The sequence below is a fragment of the Fusarium falciforme genome, chromosome 13 (assembly GCF_026873545.1).
Source record: "Fusarium falciforme chromosome 13, complete sequence".
In the NCBI taxonomy this organism is placed as follows: Eukaryota; Fungi; Ascomycota; class Sordariomycetes; order Hypocreales; family Nectriaceae; genus Fusarium; species Fusarium falciforme.
This window is the reverse complement of record NC_070556.1, coordinates 874,788-895,633: the sequence shown is the minus strand read 5'-3', so window position 1 is coordinate 895,633 and position 20,846 is coordinate 874,788. Positions and strand designations below refer to the sequence as shown.

At 50.3% G+C, this 20,846-nt stretch overlaps 5 protein-coding genes across 5 annotated transcripts; 2 read left to right on the top strand and 3 right to left on the bottom strand.

Moving 5' to 3' along the window:
* Positions 1–2,902: 2,902 nt before the first annotated feature.
* NCS54_01479800 (HEME-HALOPEROXIDASE domain-containing protein) lies at positions 2,903–3,962 on the top strand (the record flags this gene model as incomplete). The annotated part of the gene is made up of 2 exons (XM_053159927.1): positions 2,903–3,265; positions 3,318–3,962. The coding sequence occupies 2 exons, from the start codon at positions 2,903–2,905 to the stop codon at positions 3,960–3,962; spliced, it is 1,008 nt and encodes a 335-aa protein (XP_053015902.1).
* A 1,501-nt stretch (positions 3,963–5,463) lies between these two features.
* NCS54_01479700 (HNHc domain-containing protein) lies at positions 5,464–7,103 on the bottom strand (the record flags this gene model as incomplete). Its single annotated transcript, XM_053159926.1, has 2 exons — positions 5,464–6,641; positions 6,695–7,103. 2 exons carry the CDS (start codon positions 7,101–7,103, stop codon positions 5,464–5,466), a joined length of 1,587 nt encoding a protein of 528 aa, XP_053015901.1.
* Positions 7,104–7,724: 621 nt separating this feature from the next.
* Positions 7,725–9,334, bottom strand: NCS54_01479600 (Hypothetical protein; the record flags this gene model as incomplete). The annotated part of the gene is made up of 3 exons (XM_053159925.1): positions 7,725–8,608; positions 8,668–8,751; positions 8,809–9,334. The coding sequence occupies 3 exons, from the start codon at positions 9,332–9,334 to the stop codon at positions 7,725–7,727; spliced, it is 1,494 nt and encodes a 497-aa protein (XP_053015900.1).
* Positions 9,335–17,158: 7,824 nt separating this feature from the next.
* On the bottom strand, positions 17,159–18,322 carry NCS54_01479500 (Hypothetical protein; the record flags this gene model as incomplete). Its single annotated transcript, XM_053159924.1, has 1 exon — positions 17,159–18,322. Exon 1 carries the CDS (start codon positions 18,311–18,313, stop codon positions 17,159–17,161), a length of 1,155 nt encoding a protein of 384 aa, XP_053015899.1. The 5' UTR covers positions 18,314–18,322.
* A 391-nt stretch (positions 18,323–18,713) lies between these two features.
* On the top strand, positions 18,714–19,405 carry NCS54_01479400 (Hypothetical protein; the record flags this gene model as incomplete). Its single annotated transcript, XM_053159923.1, has 2 exons — positions 18,714–18,742; positions 18,790–19,405. 2 exons carry the CDS (start codon positions 18,714–18,716, stop codon positions 19,403–19,405), a joined length of 645 nt encoding a protein of 214 aa, XP_053015898.1.
* Between the last annotated feature and the right edge of the window lie 1,441 nt (positions 19,406–20,846).

Here is a 20,846-nt window from a genome sequence, read left to right as displayed (position 1 = left end):
TAAATAAAGATTGAGATTAAAAACTTTAAAACTTAACGTATATGTCACCCGTGCGTCGCATCCAACCATGCGTTGCACTTAGATTTTCACCTTAAATCGCGATTTTAAAATAATTCTTAGAAATTCAAACTAAGCCTAAAATAGCTCAGATTTTTAGATTAAATCATTTATAAGATAACTTATTTTTAAGAGTTTTCTTTAGATTTTATATACTTATAGCGCTAGCGCAATAGAATTCACACTGTTTTTTTTACTATTTTTATATATATATTACTTAATAAATATTTTAAAAATCTAAAAAAAATACTAGTTTATAACTCTTTGAGTTAAAGATTTAAAATTAATTTCCTAAAAATCCTAGGCCTATATAGGCTATTTTAGAAAATTTAAGATTTAGCGTTTTAGGTATACAGTATAAGTGCGACGCATGGTTGGATGCGACGCACGGGTGACATATACGTTAGTTAATTATTAATTAAAAGAGATATTTATAATGGCAATCGATAGGGATGCATGATGAATTGATAGGGACGCATGGGCCTTAGGGATGCATGTGTTTTTCTAACATCTGATTGGACCAGATTTTCCAGACCCATAAATACCTCCCTGTGAAGGCGGCGAAGCCAACTCGCTTAACAAGCCCAGATGTCCTCATTTCAGTAGAGAAGCAAGCAACCAGGTTAAGGCCAGCCCTCTAGAACAGGTTGCATTCAGGCGTCCATACAAAGTACTATTTTCGATATAGACACAAGCCAATTCCATTCTGCTCTCAAGAGCAGCTATCTACTTCTTTCCTCCCACTACTATGGAAGAAAGAATCTCCTCGTCGCTATCATGCAGCTCTGTCGCACTGAGCGTGCTAAAAGGATCAAGGGTCAGGTAAACGATAATGAGCAGCAGCAGTGTGTTGATTGATTGTTGTCTGAGGTTGTCTCTTGTGCGGGGTACTCCATCCTGCAGAGTTACTTAAAGCATACGGCTAGATTACTAACGCGATTGTTTCCTGAGGCCGTGAAGATCATGCCTACCCTGCGACAAGCTCCCACCGACTCCTTCGTCTCCGAATGCTGGGTTGCGTCTTCCGTCCGCTGGCACGTACTCCTGTGGTTCTGCCCGCTCCAAGGATAGCCGACTGGCAGCGTGTCGGGTGCTGATTTGAGGCACTGGCCTGGCTACTGGCCTGTTGGCTCGCCTCGAGTTTGTTGGAGATCACAAGTGTGAGGCGACCAAGGCGGTGGCAAGGTGTGGAAGAAGGAGGAACATTCTGCAAGAGATCGTGCCTGTACATAAGCAGTGGTTCCCCTACTGCACTTTCAGGATGAATTAAGCAATTAGCATCTTCTCATTTCAACAGAGTTCCATTCTAGCCGAAGTCAACTTGTTTAGACCACGCGGTGGTCAACCTCGCCTACGCCTCGACGGGTGCTGGCTGGCTGGTTGACTACTCTGCCGGCTACTTGCCCCGATCGCTAGCCTTGCTGGATCAGCCTGTGTGGTGTTTTGGGGCCTACCACGAAGAGCAGTTGCAATCTTGGGGTCGAGAATCCGTCGGTATGGATCTTGAGAGGATGGCTCCCGTAGTCGCCACCACGGATGGACCTCCCGCCTAGTGAAAGGTGTGGCAGAGCCTAACTTCAAGTAGACCTTGTGGCAACAAGGTATACCGAGCTCGACCGAGACCGAGCAATCGTCGTTGCAGTCCTCGAGAGGTTTCGGGAACGGATTCTTACCAGTCGGCATCGCTTTGCAAGCTAAGCGGTATTGCTTGTTGATCAGCCCAAGGCCCTTCGATGATATCGCTGCCAGAAGTTCGCCTAGATACTCCGAGCTAGACCCCATATACTCGCGGGTGGTGGGTACCTCGTCCGCTGCGCAGGCACCGTTGAAGTCCCGCTCTTGGTCCTCCATCATGTCCTACATAGCTTCGACAAAACGATACAAATCTATCTATCCTATTTGCTCCCTGACATTGAGCGTTTCGTATCCTTGGAGTTTGCTTACATGGGGTTCCAGCTCGTTGGCCTGGTCCTGTGATACCAAATGTTACCGGCTGACACTCGCATTTACGAGCTGTAAGGTTTGCGTCATAGAGACTGTTTCACATGCGGAACTGTTTAGGGTTGGAATGTTTAATGGACGACCACTCGAGCAGCGTCTATTACGCCTATTCTTCAACCTACTAATAGAAATTTGCTCCCTCAATCCGCCCTCTCACATGTGGGCTCGGTCCTGCATATTTACATTGAGGATGTAACGAGACACTCCCTATCAGCCGGCCAGGCTCTGCGTCGTAAGATTTACTTAAGTTGCTCGTAAATGTGCATGCCGAAGGCTTGCTGTCTCTGTCCGTGACGCTCACTTCCCACTAGAGATCGTCATCGCGTCGTAAGGGATGCTAGGTTGCTGCCCCGAGCCTCGTATTCGGAAATCAGAGTTCTCGCAAAAGCAAGCCGTCTAGCCATGGGTTTTGGGGCGTTGACGACGAACGGACGGGCTGTAATCCTTACTATGGTTCAGCGAGCATTTGGCACAAGACAGATCATAATCCCGTAATGGTCCGTCCTCCAGGACTCTGGCCTGGTTTGTGATGCCACGAGACCCTATGCTTCGAAGGTTTAACAGCGGATTCCATTCCAAAAATCGCTCCGTGCGTTTTTTTTCCCTTTAATGTATTTAAGCCTGCAACCACGAACATGTGATATCGGCGAATGAGACATATTGCCGAGCCAAGTGACATGCGACCCTCAGCCTCAAATCGATATATCGGAACTTCGGAGGATTGTTTCCACTAACTGTATTTCCTTCAAATACCCAAGACGTGCGTGGACATATCAATCCGCTTATGCTCTGTCTGATTTACAAGTTGGGGCATTATCAGACCATGCCACACGTCATCATCACCATGAGTTCTACTATCAAGCTTCTTATGCTTTTCGCAACCTTTAGTCCCTTCGCCTTCGCTTTCCCTCCCTCCAATCACCCGACTTTCGGGGCACAGGGACAAAAGGCCATCGGCCACAATGATCTCTTCATTCCTGACCCCCACGATCCCGTTCCGTACAAGGAGCCGTTTGAATGGGATGAGAAGAACCACTACTACGAGAAGCATGTCAATGGTTCCGGGCATGGTTATTATCGGCGATCTTCATGCCCTGGGGTCAATACACTGGCTAACAGAGGATTCATCAACCGTTCTGGCCGCAACATTAGCTACGATGAGATAGCCCAAGCTGCACGCGTGGTATGGAACTTTGGGGATGACAACGTAAGTCACTTCCCAAACCCCTCTGAAGCCAGTGCTCTAACAGGTCTTTTAGATTCAGATTGTGCTTGGCCCTACCCGCAAAGAGCATCCTGGCCCCCGCATCAACCTCGATATGTTCGCCGACGATGCTGTCCAGTTCAAGATCAACTGCCTCGCAGCTCCGACTCGCAATGACCGAGGGGTAGGAGATAATGTCAACCTGAATAAGACATTGCTCCAACAACTGCTCTCGGCCTCGAAGGACGGTGAGACCTTGACTCTCGAGGACACTGCGGAGCACCATCACCGGCGCCACAATGACTCCAAAGCCACGAATCCCAACTTCAGGTTCGGTAACAGCGGAGCCATCTGCTCTCTTGCCCAGTACGCTAATATGTTTGGCATGCTGGGCCGACATGGCAAGAATGGGCCGGGCACCTTGCATGTCGAGGATGTGAAAAAGTTTTACCTCGACGAGGACTGGCCGGAGGGCTACTGGAGGAGACAGTTGCCATACTACTTCCCCGAGGCCAACAGCTACATTGACAGAATGGCGCGCCACATCGGGTACCAGATTGAAAGACCTTACCCGCCGGACGAACATAAATTGTATGATGTTGAAGGAGATGTTGCAGTCTTTGACGTTTTACCTCAATGGGAACTTCCAGATAGGTACAAGCTAAAGGAGCAAGAGGGGAAGAAGACACCGGACCTGTAACCCCGTGCTATCTGCATGACTAGAAACCCACAGACGAAAATGACCCAATTATAGCTTGTGCTGCCTCTTTGGAGGGTTAGCCTTCCTCCAGACAGCTGTAGTTTCTTTCATCTTCTGGCTCTTGAGTAAGCCTTGTCATGTAGCCGTGCAGGACTCGGCGAGCCTCCACTCTCGACGTGGTAGACAACTTCCCATTTGTGATCAGCCTCTTGGAAGACTTCTTCGAAAGATACTGATCTCGTGGGGCCTCGACGCCGGGATTGTTCTGTTGTGTCATCCTGGGTAAGATTGCCTGTATTAACACACTGTTGACTAGACGCCCGGCAGTTCGCTCACAGGAAAGGGCGCGCAGACAATGGTCTCGCCAATGGAGGGGTCGAAATCGGACCGCGGCGAAGACCTTGGCGAAGTCCGCATTGTCTCGAAATTCGGATTTAAATCCTCCATTAATGTCTTTGTTTGCGCCGCACCGGAACACAGATTAAGTCTTGTCCGTGCCATAACGAGATGTCGAAACCTGGTAAAATGCGATCGACGGAAACTCAATTAAAGATTGAGCCGGCAGCTTGTGTACGCACCTTGCTAATATGAATAAGTTAAAAAAAAAGGGGTCGGCAAGACGGGCGCAGCACTCTCTTTTATGGGGCGCTGGCTCGGGATCCAACAGTCTGGTTTAGGACATCATTGGTTATTTCAGGACTGTACCCTGTTCATTGGCCGACGAGATACCAATTGCCTATCTTAAGTTCCCCGTACTGATCCTTGACCAACAACCACAGTGCTACCACACCACTAGGTACTGAGGAAGGGCCCAAAAGTTCTGACCCGACTAGAGGTAACGAGCTGATGAGTCAGCGCATAGAGTACTTAGTAGTACTTTTAATTTTCATTGAGAGCACTAAACCCTCTATATCTATGCCCCTATCACCGCTAGAGAGCTCAGCACTAAAGCCACTAAATCTAACCTCTGCTGCGGGGCATGCTCCGTTCTTGACCTTGGCTGCGTGTCATCATTGTCATGTGCGAACTAGTGCGTTAGTACCAACAGCTTTGCAAGGGCCCTCGACTTGATGGCCAAACTCAGTTCTGGACAAGCATTGTTCTCCAATGGATGTTAGCACCTTATTCCCAGAAGACAAAACCCCTCAAAAATCACTCTTTAGCTCCGCAGCGGATGAGGAGCGGTTAGACTTGATCGTGGTAGCGGCCGACCGCCTCTTCGATCGGTGTGATGAAACAATCAGATGCACTGACACGTGCGTGTGGAGATGGCTTTGGTTACTGTAACTGTCGCCATAGGTGGCGAGGGGTATTATGGGTCGAGGTCTTGGAAGAGCAATGCAAAGAGTTGAGGCAACCTTGGGGGGATCTACATGGCTCACTAAACAACCGGCGCCGATCTTGTCCTGCGTCTCGCCTACTACATGGTGACGGAGGATTCCGAGCATGGGAAGTCAACTATGTTCGCCTATTTCAGTGCTGTCCGTGGCCCCTCTGGCCCTCACGCGAAAGAATATCCCCGCCCCCATTTGCGCCGCCTTGCAAGTCTTGTCAACTCCCAGCTCACATCTGCCAAAAATCCCTCGCTGTTATAAGGTGTAAGATAACTCTCGTGGTTGGCTGCAATCCGCGGCTCATGTTCTCGTTTGCGTTTGCGTGACCATGGGAGGTCGGGAGAGGCAGTCGAGTCGCCCATAGGTTTGTCGCTTGGAGATCTAGACGAATCCGTGCAATCGCTTGTCAACTCGGGGATGTGCTGTCTTTCTGATTGCCGCGCCCGTTTGGAGGGGTCACCATCAGGACGTTGTCCATCTTGGCCCTGGTTTTGCTCGGAAGGCGACTCCAGTATCCTCGGGCTTGCGATCCCGGCCAGCGTGGGTCGAATTTCGAGCGGAGTATTAATACCCGATGTCGATGCAACACTCCCCGTCCGGGGCAGCTGCTCCACGAAAGGCATCTTGGCGGCCATATTCTCAATGCAGCACATGTCATAGTGATGGCGTAGCGCAGCTCTGTCCACCCGACGCTGCACTTTGGCTTTGCGGCCATGGTATGCGAGGAGGATATCGTATGGCATGAAAGCGCGAACCTGGAGAGTTTCCGGGTGTATCGAGAAGAGCCGCTGGTCGAACATGTCGTGGAGATGACTGAAGAGGAGGACCCCATTCTCTGATGCCCAGGTGCGTTCCCAGGCCTGCTCTAAACGGCGAGGGCTCACCCTCTCGCCGCCGTCCTGCATTTCGTCTGCATCAGCTTCTGGGTCGGGGTATGTATGATACTGCAGCTGAGACACGATGTGACACGCCTGCAGCGCGGGACCGATGGTTGGGCTGTCGCACCACGAGCGTCCCATGCCAGTAACGGCACACTGCTTGGCTGACGTGAGGCAAGAGTTGCGAAAGTTGGCCATGGTCATTTTGGCTCTTTCGTCGGAGATATTGCATTCCGGGGGTGCAACCATGTTGGCGAAGTCCTCATCAGCCTGGTCTATGTCCGGATCCTTACGTGGTGACACAGAACCAGATGCTGATCGCTTCGAGGGAGATCCAGGTTTCCTTCCGCGTACTGTTTTGCGGAGGGGGTAGGCCGCGTAGCGTGGGTCAGTTGAGGCCTTCTTAGGAGGCAGGTAGCGTGGCTCTAGCCGGCGGACAGGCTTGGAAATGCGCTGCGCGCATCTAGCTGGAAAGGGTTAGCAAGAGTCGCCATGAGAAGACAATACTCTCTGAACATACCCTCAAAGTGGCACTTGGATGGCTGATCAGCTGACAAGCCGCAATCGTGGTGCTTGAAAACGCGGTACTGGAGGATCGCACGGTCTTCAGGAGCATCAGGTTCTAGCTCAGGAAGGGCGGGAACTAGTTGATCCAGCCCATTGCCATGCACGAACTTGGGAGCGGGACATTCATCCTCGGACACATTCAGCATATCCAAAAGACCGAAAGCAACTTCATTCCACACATCCGAGCTCTCATCCTGGAACTCGAAACTCAGACGCATCTCATTGACGATGTCGCGAAACGTCATAAAAACATCCTTTGCCGGTTGGAAGACGCCAGCGAAAGGAACGTCGCCGGGCGCTGTGAGGAGCTCAATGTTCCATCCGTGCGATCGCATCGTTGGATTCACGGCTGCGCTGGTCATGTTGGGCGATTTGGTGATGCTGAGCATTGAGACCCGAATGATGTCGCGATGTTGACATTGCGAGAATGGCAGATCTAAAAAGAAATAGAGCGACACCGCATTAGCATTAATCCGAAGTGGTTTGGTTGGTCAGCGCTAAATGGCAGGCTATCTGTGCTGGTTAACCCAGCAACTGGCGTCGTGTTTTTTTTTTTTTTTTATCCGTTGTTTAGGGTAACTGTCGCAGGGTAGGCATGATCTTCGCGGCCTCATGAAACAACTGCGTTAGTAATCTAGCCGTATGCTTTAAGTAACTCTGCGGGATGGAATACCCCGCACAAGAGATAACCTCAGACAACAATCAATTAACGCACTGCTGCTGCCCATTATTCTTTACCTGATCCTTGATCCTTTCAGCACGCTCAGTGCGACAGTAACCTATTCACCCGTCTTGCGATCATTGCCCTCCGCAAAGTGGGGCAGAAAATCAACTCTACTCCGTACCATAATTGATATTGCCATTGACTACGGGACTCAGCAGCTCTAAACCTCCCAGAGTCAGCGACGCGAGACAAAAACTGAGGCAAGCTTTCGAAGCATGGTGGACAACTTGCGTCCCTGAGCCGTACAAGAGACTCCACCTCAAGGCGACCACAGGCTGACTCCCCCACCGACTGCATCAACCTCGCAATAGGCGGGACCATCAGAATTCGTTGACCCTGACGTCTTCACAAGGTATCTCGGTGTAGCAGAGTAGGTATTTGAGTCATGTTGCTTGCTTTTGGTGGTCCTCTGCTGCAAAGTCCGCTTCGCGTCATTGCGCACCTTTTCAGCGATGTTCTGCAAGAGCTTCCTGTGAGCTTCTCGAGCTTCCGCATCGCCCTCGTTAGAGATTTCCGGTAAACGCCAATTTGGGTACAGATTCAGATGTGAAGGCCGAACTTGAATCTGGCTCTGTGAGTGCGAGCCGAAGTAATAGTGGCATAAGCGACAGGTTGGCTTGCTGGCGCCGATGTATTGCCATTGCCGCCAAAATCTATCTGGCCTTGTAATTCCGTTCTTGGTGAGGTAGTGATGAATGAGAACTTCTGCGTGTACGATTGGCCTGAAAGTTCTCTTCAAGAGTTGAATTCGGATAGCCTTATCCAGACCCATCCTGCGGAGATCCTCGGCATCCTGCATAAGCTCTGGCATCTTTACTTTCTCGAAAGCCTCCATGTGTTGAACAATGGCGACAGCTGTCAGGTCCGACTGTACAATGGGCTTGGATATGCGAGTACTAGATGGTAGTGAGGTGATCGTAAAGTCCTGGAATAGTAGCGGCCAGGCTGTTGCTGCACAAACAATGAAGCTCGCAGCTTGACGGTAGGAATGCCAACGGCCGAGATAATGTTTTAGCTCGCACCACGGCTCAGACTTGAGGAACTCGCTGCCCCTGGCTTTCGTCCTGACGGCCTTCTTGATCCCTGTCATCGCCAGCTGGGCATTATGGATCAGGTTGATCAGCCTTTCACAGTCTCTCAGTGCTGGGGTAAAATTAGTCTCGGTATGTATAAAGTATGTCGACAGAAGGGGGGAGACTTGCACTTTATTTCCTCCTGCTCGCGTATGTTGTTGACCGAGAAGTTGCATTTCTCTCTGAGCTTTTGGAGTTCACTCTTCAAGGTCTCTGTTCATCGTTGGAGTCAGTGTCATGTAGTGGGCGTTGCTATATACTATGTCATACCATCTTCGGACTGTCGCCGTTCGTGGTCTTCCAGACAAAGGCCTAAAGCCTTATCGAGTCCGTCCTTGTATTCGGTTATTCGGGACATGTTGAAAGCTAATATCATCCAGAGTACTCTCTTCTCGAGGGCATCGGAGCTAAGATTTTGGGGGTTCTGCCCAGCCAACTGTAGTAAGTTCGTTACGAATCTCGTGGTAGCCCTAGTCTCCTCTTCGTCCTTCCTGTTCGCTGCAAACACGAATTCGGGTCCACTCGTCCCTTCGAGAATCGTCATGGCGGTGACTGAATTCCCACCTCGTTCATTGTCACAGACCTGGGCGAGCTTATTTACAAGCACGCGAAAGGCTTCGGAGTCGGACTGCAGGTTGTCAAAGTCGACCGTAGCGTGGCTCTCAGGTTCTTCTCGGGTCAGGTTGCAACTTTGAATCATTGCATACTCGAGAACGATTGGCTCGTAGAGAAGTCTACGCTCGAAGGGATCGAGACCAGCATAGAATTGGAACTCCGAAGTCTGGACTACCGCCATTCTTGATGATGCGTGATGATGCTGTCGTGGGAGAACTTCTGCCTGGTAGCTTGATGTAGCATTAGCCGAGCTATGGTGATGAAATGCCTGGAGTGAAGATAGTTAAGCAGATTGCTACCAGGGTTCCTAAGGCAATTTAATACTTCGTACTAGGCCGGCATCATCATCGGTGATGCTCTATGACACAATCGTGAGTAATATGGCAGGGGAACTAAGGTCCGAAAAAGACTTTTGCCACCGCATCGGTATTCCTCGTCCGATTAACCAGGAGCTATTGAAGCCCACCAGAAAGCCCCGACTTGCTAACATCAGCTTCAGATACCCGGCCAGTATGAACCTCCATATCCACGGGAGTAGTAAACGTCGAGCGTATTTACCACAAGAAGTTGACAAGATACAGCAATCATTGAGGAAGACTCTTGACAACAGATGCTCACTAAAAAGCTAATTCGGGAAGCTAAGCCGCGCCGCCAGAACACAGTTGCGTCATTCGAGTCGTGGTTTACATACCCTTCCCCTCGCGCCAATGACACCCTGACCCTGGAAGTATAACTATCTTCACATGCCCCCGCACTGCTAGTCCGGATTACTTTTAACCAAGAAGTCCAAAGGGCGCGTCTTGCGCTTTTGAAGTTCGTCGCTTGCGCTCAAGCACTGAGCTTACAGTCAGGTACACACGACAACCATCAAAGGTGGAGAAAGCATCGCTTTTTTCTGCTTTGAAACAAATACATTAGCTGATGAGTCCCAGAAACACACTCAATCATGGAGCCAGTACCGGAAACGGCTTTTAGGCCGCATGCCTTGAACCCAACTCTCCTGAATAACGCTGGAGGGATTGTAACCGAGACACCTGGGATGCCACAACATGGGGACCTTATCACTGCCAACTCCCTCTCCCTAGACCATACAGTCAACCCGGCTCTCCTACACGCAACGACTTCCACCGACACTGTCACTGCCAACCATTCTAGTTGCTTGAAGGCATAGTCTTCTCGTAGCTCGCATGCTAGCAGTCAGGAAAACGATGACTGGAGGATGCTTACGAAGGGTTGCGAAAATGTCCCTGCTGAAGTCAACGCGAAGAGTCCCGGAGATGTTGTCAACGCGCTTGAACAATCTAGGCGTGACATAGAGTCTACTCAAGCTCTGGGACAGCATTTGCCGACCCACGCAGTCACTCCGCAAAAACGTATAAGACATGCCAGGGGGCCCAATGGGGAGTATTGTTGTTCCTGGCTGGCGTGCTCTCGGACCTTTCTGACAAGCAAAAAGCTGAGGTAAGCGCCCATCTCTCGATTACCGACAGTCGAAGTATTGGTTAGTTGGTTAATGAGTTCCGCAGCATTCACATCCGCACAATACATAAGCCCCGGACGCTTTGTATAGCAGGATGTGGACAGATATTTGGGGACAAGAAGCCCATGCTCCGGCACGTCAGGGTCTACCATCGGCAGTTCCTGCCCACCCTAGACGCGTTCAAATGCTCCATCTCGGAGTGCAAGAGAGAGTTCACCCGCCCTGATAACCTTAAGCGTCACATTGAGGAAGTGCATACCAAGCAAAGACGGAGGAGGAGATGATCATGGGTGGACAAGGCTCTCCCAGCGTTGCAGAAGATGGGAGGGACTAAGACGTTATCGACCTCTGGGAACGAAATTTTCGCAGTTATCAGGATCATGTGACTAACTAGTTTATACCATGCAAGTCCCACCAGGTCCTCCGTTGCAGACCCCAGAGCTGCTATTCATCACCAATACCAACGCGGCTCGTCGTCGGTCCGTAAGCCCAAACATCCGCCAGTGCCTCTGGTCGTAGACAGTACACCAATTGATGTTCCCGTGCCATCGGATGCACACGTTGAGAAAGTGGCTCTACTCCACGAGCGGTAGAATTACAACGACTATGGTCATAGCTCGATGGATAATGCTGGACATGGGCCGTGCTGTAGCATTGGTATATCGCAGGGAGGAGAATGCCATCCATCCATAGCCGAAAGTCTTCATCCCTGAGCTTACTACACTTCTGCTCTTCTCGATATAAGTTGGGGAACAGAAGATATAAGGATATATCTTCAAACCCAACAACGCGGCCGAACGTATAGTGAGGAATTTGGTGCACGGGCCGGTGGACTTGATGTTGCTTTCCATTCGCATCGAGATATGTGACTGGGATTGATTGGAGGTGAAGATCAGACTGAAGATCAAATACGGTTATCTGAGTAGGAAACTAGCGAATACCTCGCTTAGCGACAGCAAGTTTACTCGGGAAGGCCACGACGTTATCCACATCGAAGGTAACCCCGGCATTGTTCGAAACCCTCTCATATTCATCTAAGCAAATGCGGGATATTTTAGCTCTAGAGCCAAGACCACAAAAGGCCTGTCTTCTGGATTCAAGGCTCATTTTTCCGGCTAGGTCGTCTTTCTGGTGTGCGATAGTCTCGTTGCTAAAGACGTCAGGACTTAATTCGGGTATTAACTCCAGGTACACGGCGAGGCTGATCTGTTCGTTGGGATCTTCCATGTGGTTACGTTGTGCTGCTCGATGGCAGTCGTTGCAGCATCCTTGAAATTTCATAATTAATAGCACCTTTCACTTAACCCAGAATCCTAACAAGGCTCCACTTTGCTCGTCTCTTCATAGGTAAGTACGAATAATCTACTGGTGTTAACAAGGCCACCAAATGTATTTTAGCGCGTAGGCTGGGCACATACGACTGGCCAAAGTGGAAATCGAGCCGGATGCTTCGACGCATTTAAGTGGAACCTATTGAGATCCAGGAACTTGTCCATCGCATGTGGCTGTGTATGATTCCGTCTTTGTACCGCCTTTTCCATCGGGAACCGTTCGAGTTTTGATAACAGTTTGCCTACATGCGAATGGGGCCGCCTTCGTTATGTGGTTGTATTGGCACTTAGGACACTTCGCCCTATTGTCGTATTTGCAATCTTAATTATGGGCAAGTTTTGAAAGAGTTTGATGGGGCTTATCACTCTCAGAAGCTCTTCAGGCGCAAACACTTGCTCAATGAGGGTACTTGGTGTTGTAAGAGGTGGTAGTGGTATGACAGGACGGGCGGCTGGCGACGAAATATATATCCCTTCAATTGTCGAGGACCTCCCGCCAGGTCACGGCAGGGGAGAGCAGCCAATTAAAATACATCGGATCAAAGGTACCTAATCCCCCACGTATTTAATCCGATGATAGAAGTACCAGCAATCTTTCGAGCTACAAATCGCTACATTACACCGCTCATATAAGTGGTGATCAATGACGCAACGTGTGGTTCCCCTCATGTACCTTCTTTATGACAGGGGTGGTGTGGGGCACGGTACGGCCGGGAGGTCCTCGACAATTGAAGGGATACTGGTGATTTAATCACTGGCCAGGCTAAGCGACACTCAACAAACTGCCAATCGTCCTACGATACGCCGCCGACAAACGACAAATTGCGTTGTGCCGGAAGAGAACTGCGTGGGCGACTGCGGGGTAGAGGGCTGTGAGGCGCGCTATTCGATCCATTGCCATTTTTGGTTTTGATGGAAACCCTTGTCGAAGACCCCAACAGCCCCCGTCGCAGGGGTTGAATCTTACAAGCAGGGCGCACATGAGCACACACCCGTAGACAGGTGCCTAATTGCAGGCAGCTAATCAAGTCAAGTCGTGGCGGGGGTCGGTTGCGCTTGGTCGGCGGGCGGGTGTGGGGATAGGCGACCCCAAGGGTGGGGAAGCGTTTGTTAGCTTGTCGGCTAAGAGGTGAGACAAAAGGTTGCAGGCGTACACACTAGCAGCATCAAGTCATAGTAGGTAGGCCGCTCGCCCCGTGCAGATCGCTTAGAGTCGGCTCGAGGATCTGCGTTATCTATTTGCCCTCGGGAAAAATTTGCAGCCGCATTGGGGGTATTGGTTGTGGCCCGAGCTTCCTACCTCGCCTCACATAATACGAAGACCTGGGAGTTGGTTATCTACCGGCAGCAGCTAAGGCGGATAAAACCGGCAAGAAGCGGTGTTTCCTTAGCTGGTGTTGCCAGAAATGCCTTGACCCATTGTTGCCTGATGCCCAAACCGGTAACAACACCAAGACAGTTATGCACTCTGCTGTCCGAACTGCACGTCGCTTTGTTGAGCTGAGGTGGCAAGCTGAAGGGTTGCGAGTGAACTTCGTCGGCTACCCCATGTTATGCAACGACGCGGGGCAAAATTGTTCGGACTAGGAGGCAAGCGACAATCTAGATTAGAAGAGTTGGGCAGAGAAATCAATTCGACTACTGTTGATATGATCATTGACTACGCCGTCTCTCACCCAGCACCATGCAGACAATCACAGCATCCTCTTCACACCCTGGGCTTCGGCCCTAGAGCCATTCATCATGCAACTATGCAATGCTTCCACCGGACACACCTCATCAAACACAACACACGCGACTATACAACTGGCACCACTAACCTCCGGCCTTCACCAACATCAGCCCGTCTCCATTACTCGGGGAACTCCTTTTTCTGAACTCTGTCTGGATGAACGACACTATATATCCCTCCAAATCTTCCAAATCTTCGGAAAAGCCGATGAGCTCGTAGCCCCATTCAAAAGGACTCAAAACCCAATTTGCAATCGTATTTATATCCAGTCGTTTCATATCGTCCCAAGACGAAATATTGGAGAAGATTCGTAGTAAAAATCTTGATGCACGTTCCGTATACTCTTCAAGTGAGATTCGTTCGCAGCCGCGTAGTCTCATATTGGCGAGATTATCTGCACTCACAAACTCCTTCCTCAGAAAAGCTTTTCCGTTATTATCAAGCTGCTGAGTTAGGTCGGACACAGAAACAAAGGCGACTAAAGCGTCGCGGGGAATAAATTCCCAGCAAACATATTCATCGGCGTTCATCGCCCAACGGCGAAGTTGCGAGGAAATAGTCAAGGAATCTTTGAGTCTGCTGTCGTCGAAGAACGCGAGCATATCTTTCACTCGCCAAATATGCACCCCGCTCGTTTTGATCACAGAGCTTTCGAAGAGAGCTAAGCCAGGAACCTGATCGGCGCCGGTCTTCTCGCCGAGTTTGCAAATCTTCTGTGTCGTCCAGTTGAAGTGCCCACTAAGAGAAACGAGGCGAGTGTAAAGTGGTTCCTCACCACTCTGCTGCCGTTGGAGGCATATTTGGGTCTTATTCAAGTGCTGGCCGAGCTCTGAAAATAGGCCCTCGATCGTGAAACATTCCACGGGGTCGCACATGGCAACATAGATCTCTGATCTAGCATCCCATTCCACCCAGCTATGAAAGTCAGAAGCAAAGCTCTCGCAATACTCCCCGACACATTCATCTATCCATCGAGGGAAAGGGTGGCCGTGAACATGGGCTCGGTAAAGGTACGTTGGGTAAGGATATTCCTTAGCTTGGAACTCCATGAAATCAAGAACTGATTGTTATCCGCAAAAGGCTTTGGGCGTGGAGGGCAAGGTATTCATACAGTCTTTCCACTCTGCTTTGTAAACCATGCTTATTCCGGAGTCGTTCCATTCTGAAGCAGGATTTGCCGTATGAGAAGAGACGACGGACATGTTGTTCTCCGCTACGTGTAGTGTTGGTTCGTGACTGTTTGTGAGACGTATTTCGGCCGCTTGCGCACTTGATGCGCGTCAAAGTCTTCCACGCAAGCTGCTATATCAGCCTGTTGCTGAGATTTCTGATTAGGCGTGGACACAAACAAGCATGTGGTGTGGTGATGCAGAGCCTTAATGTAATGGGCTCCCAGCCACGACTCTATTGCGGGGTATTTACCACTCCGGGGGGGGTTTCGGTGACACAGTTGCCCAGGGCGGGGCTCTGTCCTTGGCGATAACGACTGAATGGCCTCCCCTTTCGGGCGCAATGTCTCATCGGGATGCACATCTTGAACAACATAAAGAGGATCGTTTGGTCACTGACTACCGCTCCGGCCTCCTTCTACCGTACCAGGGTTGATTACGTGCCTCTGCAACCTTCTTGTAAGTTATCTCAGGTCGACCAAAGCAATGTGCAGTTGGGACGGCAAAGCGCATAACTCTTTTGGTGTTGCTGCAGGTTTGAGGATCGGGCAACAATGGATCAATGCATTTCCGGCCACGTTGGTTGAGAAAATACCGCACCCGAGACGAGACAGCAAGCTCGGTCGCAACCAACACCTGCAATGCAGCAGCATGGTTTTTCCTCTGAGGGGCGAATAGATAACGCAGATCATCTAGTCAGCTCTAAGCGATCTGCGCCCAGCAGGCCGGTCTGCCCTACTATGACTCGATGTTGACAGGGTGTGCGGGGCAAGCGGCACACTTTTCAGCCACCTGTCAACCTAGCACTGATACACGAATGCAGACATTGAAATAAAAGATCAGTGTGGAGATTGTATTGTTTACCCTATATCTAAGGAGCGACGAAGGTTGGTCTCTTATATTTGTGTTCAATCTGTTGATCTCATAGGCAGCAGGCTGCCTGGTGCTAGTTGAGGTCGTTCACGTTCATCGTGATCCCCGCCTAATTTTGGCCTCATTCCAACAACTTGATCTTGACAAGTTTCCTCCAACAGTACGTGAAGGTCTCCGGAGCTTGACACCGCCTCACTACTGCAACTTTCCGTACCACCTCACAATTAGGGCAAGATATCGTGGCCATTATTCCCAGCCCGGTCGCATTTGCTGCGGAGTCGACAGTTTCTCCCCTCCTTGCCCAACCACAATTTCTCATGCATCTTCTTTCAAGGCAATTGCGTCTTGCCATGTGTCACCGCCACGACTTGATCAGCTGCCTGAAATTAGGCACCTATCTGGCTTGTTCTCATCTCCGCCCTGCGCGTAAGACTCGACCCTTACGATGGGGCTGTTGTGGCTGCAGCCGGTCAAACAAGCCGTCAATGGGGTCTTGGAAAAGGGTTTCCGTCAAAACCAAAAACGGCAATGGATCGACGTAGTTTTCTCTTTCCCCGGAGGGGAGATAACGGAGATCATCCCACCAGAATCCCCACGTGGGGCATGGCAGGGAAGCCTGCTCCTTCCTCTGAGACGATGCTGCATGGCGATGCTCGAGCTCTCCAGGTAGCGGTAGACAATGAAGCCTCTGGTCCCTGGATGTGGCGGGGTTCCAGCAGGAAGGAAGATGTTGGATACGCGATGGGGTAGGGGTGAATTCAGTAGATTGTGGGTTACAAATTGATGATCTTATTGATTGAAGTTTTGATGATCTTGTTCTTGCTCCCTTCGTCATCGTGCGGGGGCGTTTGTCCCTTCTTGATGTTTTCACCGCCACAAGCCACACATTGTTATAACGAGGAGCAAACTCCCTTCTATCCGCACACAGGCGCCAATCTAACAGAAGGAGATCCAGTCTGCTAGCGGGTTGACGGCGTACCGGGTCTCCCCCCCCAGGCGACTCCCACAATTAGCCGCCAGATTTCAGAGAGTCAAAACGCACGAATGTTCATTACTGGCTTGTCCTCACAGTTCGGGAAAATTTTCCATTTGTCGCTATCGATGTGGAAGCCGAGGCGCATGGGCAATCGACCAGTATGGGTTGGTAGTGAGGAGAAGACAGATCCTTTGGGTGCCTTAATTTCCATTGCCGAAAAGCCCTTGGTTTTTTTTCCTTTTTTTTTTTGCCCCCAACTCCTCTGCGCCGTTGTTCAGGACCCTTCCGACCTCCCAATTATCCAAACCGACCTCTGTCCCACGACCGCCTCTATCTCTAGACCGTCGATGTCTCAAGATCGCCGATGTGACAAGACTATTGAAGCCCTAGGACCGCGGGATGTCCTTATACCATCGACGATGGATTTAGATGATGCCACCACGTTCACCACTCGGTCAAGAAGCGCAACGGAGGCCACACATACTCGACGACATCGTCGTATGCGTCAATCTCTGCCGTTCCCTCATCGTCTTCGTCATAACTCAACAACAGCGAATCGTCGTCATCTGAAAAGATGCTGTCGATGCACTCGTATCGAATTTCTTTCCAAGACTTTCCCGGCATATCTCGGCGGATATCGCTTTCGATGAATGGCGAGTCACTATTTTGTTCGTAATCAACTCCGGTCCCCCTCTTGATGATAAACATAATCTCTTTGTCTATTTCGCCATCCGCCACCAGTCCCGCATCCTCTATTATGCCAAAGGCTTCTCGTGTTGCTGGGTGTTCGGGCATTTTCTGTTCAAATCGCTCGCGTGTGTTCGCATTCATGACTGAACCGAGACAGCCCGACACGGTCGAACGGTAAATGGCGACTGAAGGCCTCGAAAGGGCGCCGTCCCTGGCCTCCAGGACCCTTTGCCAGTGTGCTGGTTGAGGCTTTCGCCAGTACCAGTGCTTCTCAACTTCATCGTCAGAATGAAGCAGCTCAAGTCTGGGAAACCCCAACACTTCTGAGCTATTGCTGATGTAACGAAGTTCCTTCCACCCACAACTTTCGCTTATGAGACCATTTAAAGTATCGTAGCTAACTTGGTACGGGGGAGTGCCAAGTACTGTGAGTGTATCGAGGCGAAGGCCTAGGAGAAGTCTGAGCGTGGAAGCTAGACGATAGTAGACATCATCATCTTCGTAGGAGAGCCTAAGAGGATCGCCCAGGACGCGCAAATGACGCATCTTGGAGAGGGTTCCAGGAGGCAAAGCGGTCAAAATGTCGAGCATCGTCTTGGGATCTTCGAAGCTGAAAAAAACCTGGCCGATCCAAGTATCCCCAATCTCCTCTTTTGCCCGGCGACAAGTTTGAAGCATGGCGAGAGCGTTTTGAGCGGGTTTGATCCTGATGCGATCAACTCGGTCGACTGCTCTCCGACTGTAAGCAAGTCCGGTAGAAAAGAAGACATGTGAGCATATCTTATCGCGAAGTTCTTGAGGGAGGTGTTGAAAGAGCCTGCTCTTGTCCTGTGGATCAGCTGCGAAGGTTGGTTCGCGTAATGTTTTTGCTCTGTGCCTCGAATTCTTCTTCTTCCGCGTCTTTGCCATGACGACTCGAGATTATTCGTGCCATCAAAATTGTCAAGTTGAGGGGGTCTCGTTGTACTGTAAATGGTTTCGGCCCACTTGATGTGCCAAAGAAACCTGACCCCTCGCGAATGACTGGCCCACGGTTCAGTAGGCCCCGCCCCTCAGCCACTTAGAGCATTAATTCATCATCGGTGACCGATCATGACACTCGAGCTTCACCATGAAGTCATAAAGCGTACTAAAGACGACTCGGTGGCTTGACTAAAATCATTCGTAATAGCGTTTTATTAATTACAGCCTCTTTTCTTCACATCAATTCCCCATGGCTTGATCGAGCTGTTATACATGTAGTGTCGATCATTACAAACCATTCTTTCTACATGCCGCTTTAGCGCACAACTCAGAGGCAAGAAGAAGCATGAGAATTAACAAAGATGAAGCAGTCGAGTAAGTTTCAAACGGCAGGATGAAGTGAGCACTTCTAATACTTTTAGCCTCGGTGGTCGATCCATCCAAGTCGTTGTGGGATCTTCAACTCCAGTGACATTCAGCGTACATGAGAAGGTGATCTGCGCATCCTCCGATTTCTTCAAAAAGGCTGTGCTGGGCGGCTGGAGAGAATCAGAAGAAGGACTGGTCCGGCTCGAGAGCGACAGCCCAGACGTGTTCAACGTCTACATGCAGTGGTTGTACTACCGCACAATTCCTGTGCGGATCGACGAGCCAGGGATTAGGGGAAATGCTGAATATATGCTGCTGGCGAAAGCTTTTGTACTTGGGGACAAGCTGCAGGATGGCGGCTTTCAAGACGCCGTCATGGATGCAATGGTGGACAAGACGTCTTCCGAAGCGTCCGACAGCCAAAAGTGGTTTCCAGTCGGTCCCGTCATTCGCTTCATCTACGAAAACACGCTCGCATCATCCAAAGCGAGACTGTTCCTCGTAGATGTATACACATTCCACGGACACGGCAACTGGTTGACGGATTGGGCGACTCAGGACGATCTTCCCAAAGAATTCCTATTCGATGTCGCTCGCTCGAAGTTGGTGCCGCGGTCAGTTTCCGCCGGAAAAACAGCTATCCGGGTAGGGTCATTTGGGTGCAGCTGATGACTGTGATCCTCCTTGATAAAGCTCTTGCCATCATAGGCATTGAGTGCCTGACTCTCTTCTAGAATTGATTAGGAATTCATTGTTGGCTTTAAAATGATTTGTATGGTGTTTTGGCGGGAATTGCTTCATTTAACTAACTTTCCGTACCCCGCTCGTACCCTCGTGATGTCAGGGGTAGTGTGGGGCGAGGTACGCGGTGCAGGCTTGTGGGCACTCATGAGATAAGGCACCAAAGGGCCTCTCATTGAGATCATGAAAACTTAACTAAGAATAATTACAATCACGACAACAAGAACTACCAGTTGTCAAGTGCACTCAGCATCCCTGCGTGACACAACAACAGGTGGACTGCTGCTGCTGGCGAGTCGATAGCGTGCCGATAGAAACGCTTTAGTGGCTGGCTAGCATACTGTAGGCAGTCGTGCTGGTAATTCGTTTAGTGTCGCATATCACCACTAGGTTCGTGCGACTGGATATGAAACGCGGCCCGTACTTTGGGGTTGTGTATCCGGTTTCACATCCAACTTATCGCATCAAGGATTCCAATCCTAACGACATGAGCTTAAATAGCTCTGCCCGAACACATAGCTGTTCAATTTCTTTTGTTCTTTAGATAATTCTCATCAATTGACTGGTGCCATCAATGATCCCTGCGGAGCCAATTGTCTGACATTTAGATTAAGATCCCTGGGTTGCGACACGACAGTGGATACGCAGTAGCTCAAACTCCCAGCGCTCGGGGCACATAGCGCCCAATGCCTTCCAGATCACACCCGTAGGCCTCGTTCCGAAAGGCGTTGGTGGGCCCGTAGGGACTGGTCATCTGTTGAAATTTCTTTCCTTTCATTTATCACCAGGAATATCACGCGCCACGGTCGTGCAACGTTTCACACAACGCGTTACGCGCTCTTCACTCAGTCTCTCCAGCCTAGGAATCTCCTTTTCTGTCGCCTTGTTGGTTTCACTACTTTTCTCGTTCACACGTCCTTCCTCTTCCTCCCTCTTTTCGTTTTTGCTCCCTTCGAACAAGTTAGGAAAACGAGGTGCGCTCCAACCAGGGGGGCGGCGCGACGGAGGTGGAAGGGATTTCGAAGTGACTCTCGGTTGGATTGAGGCCGGTTTTTCCCAAGACACGCCATCGACGACGCCGGGAGAAAAAAAAAGGTTGGGTGTTAACCGGGACGACTAACGAGCGACAAGTGACGGGATTTGACCACTTTCGCAAAATTGCGCTTTGCGCGTGAGGGGATTGCAGGTGCCTATCGGCCGGTCCACATCAATCGGATTACCAACTACGATTCCATTGTCGGGCTTTCGTCCTACGCGCCTTTCGGTTACTCATTTCCAATTTCCAGTCTAACACCTCAGCTTGTCCTTTGGGTAGCTCGTCCGATTCCCGCCCGCCTTAGAGCACGCGCCCCACGACTCTATTTCGCCC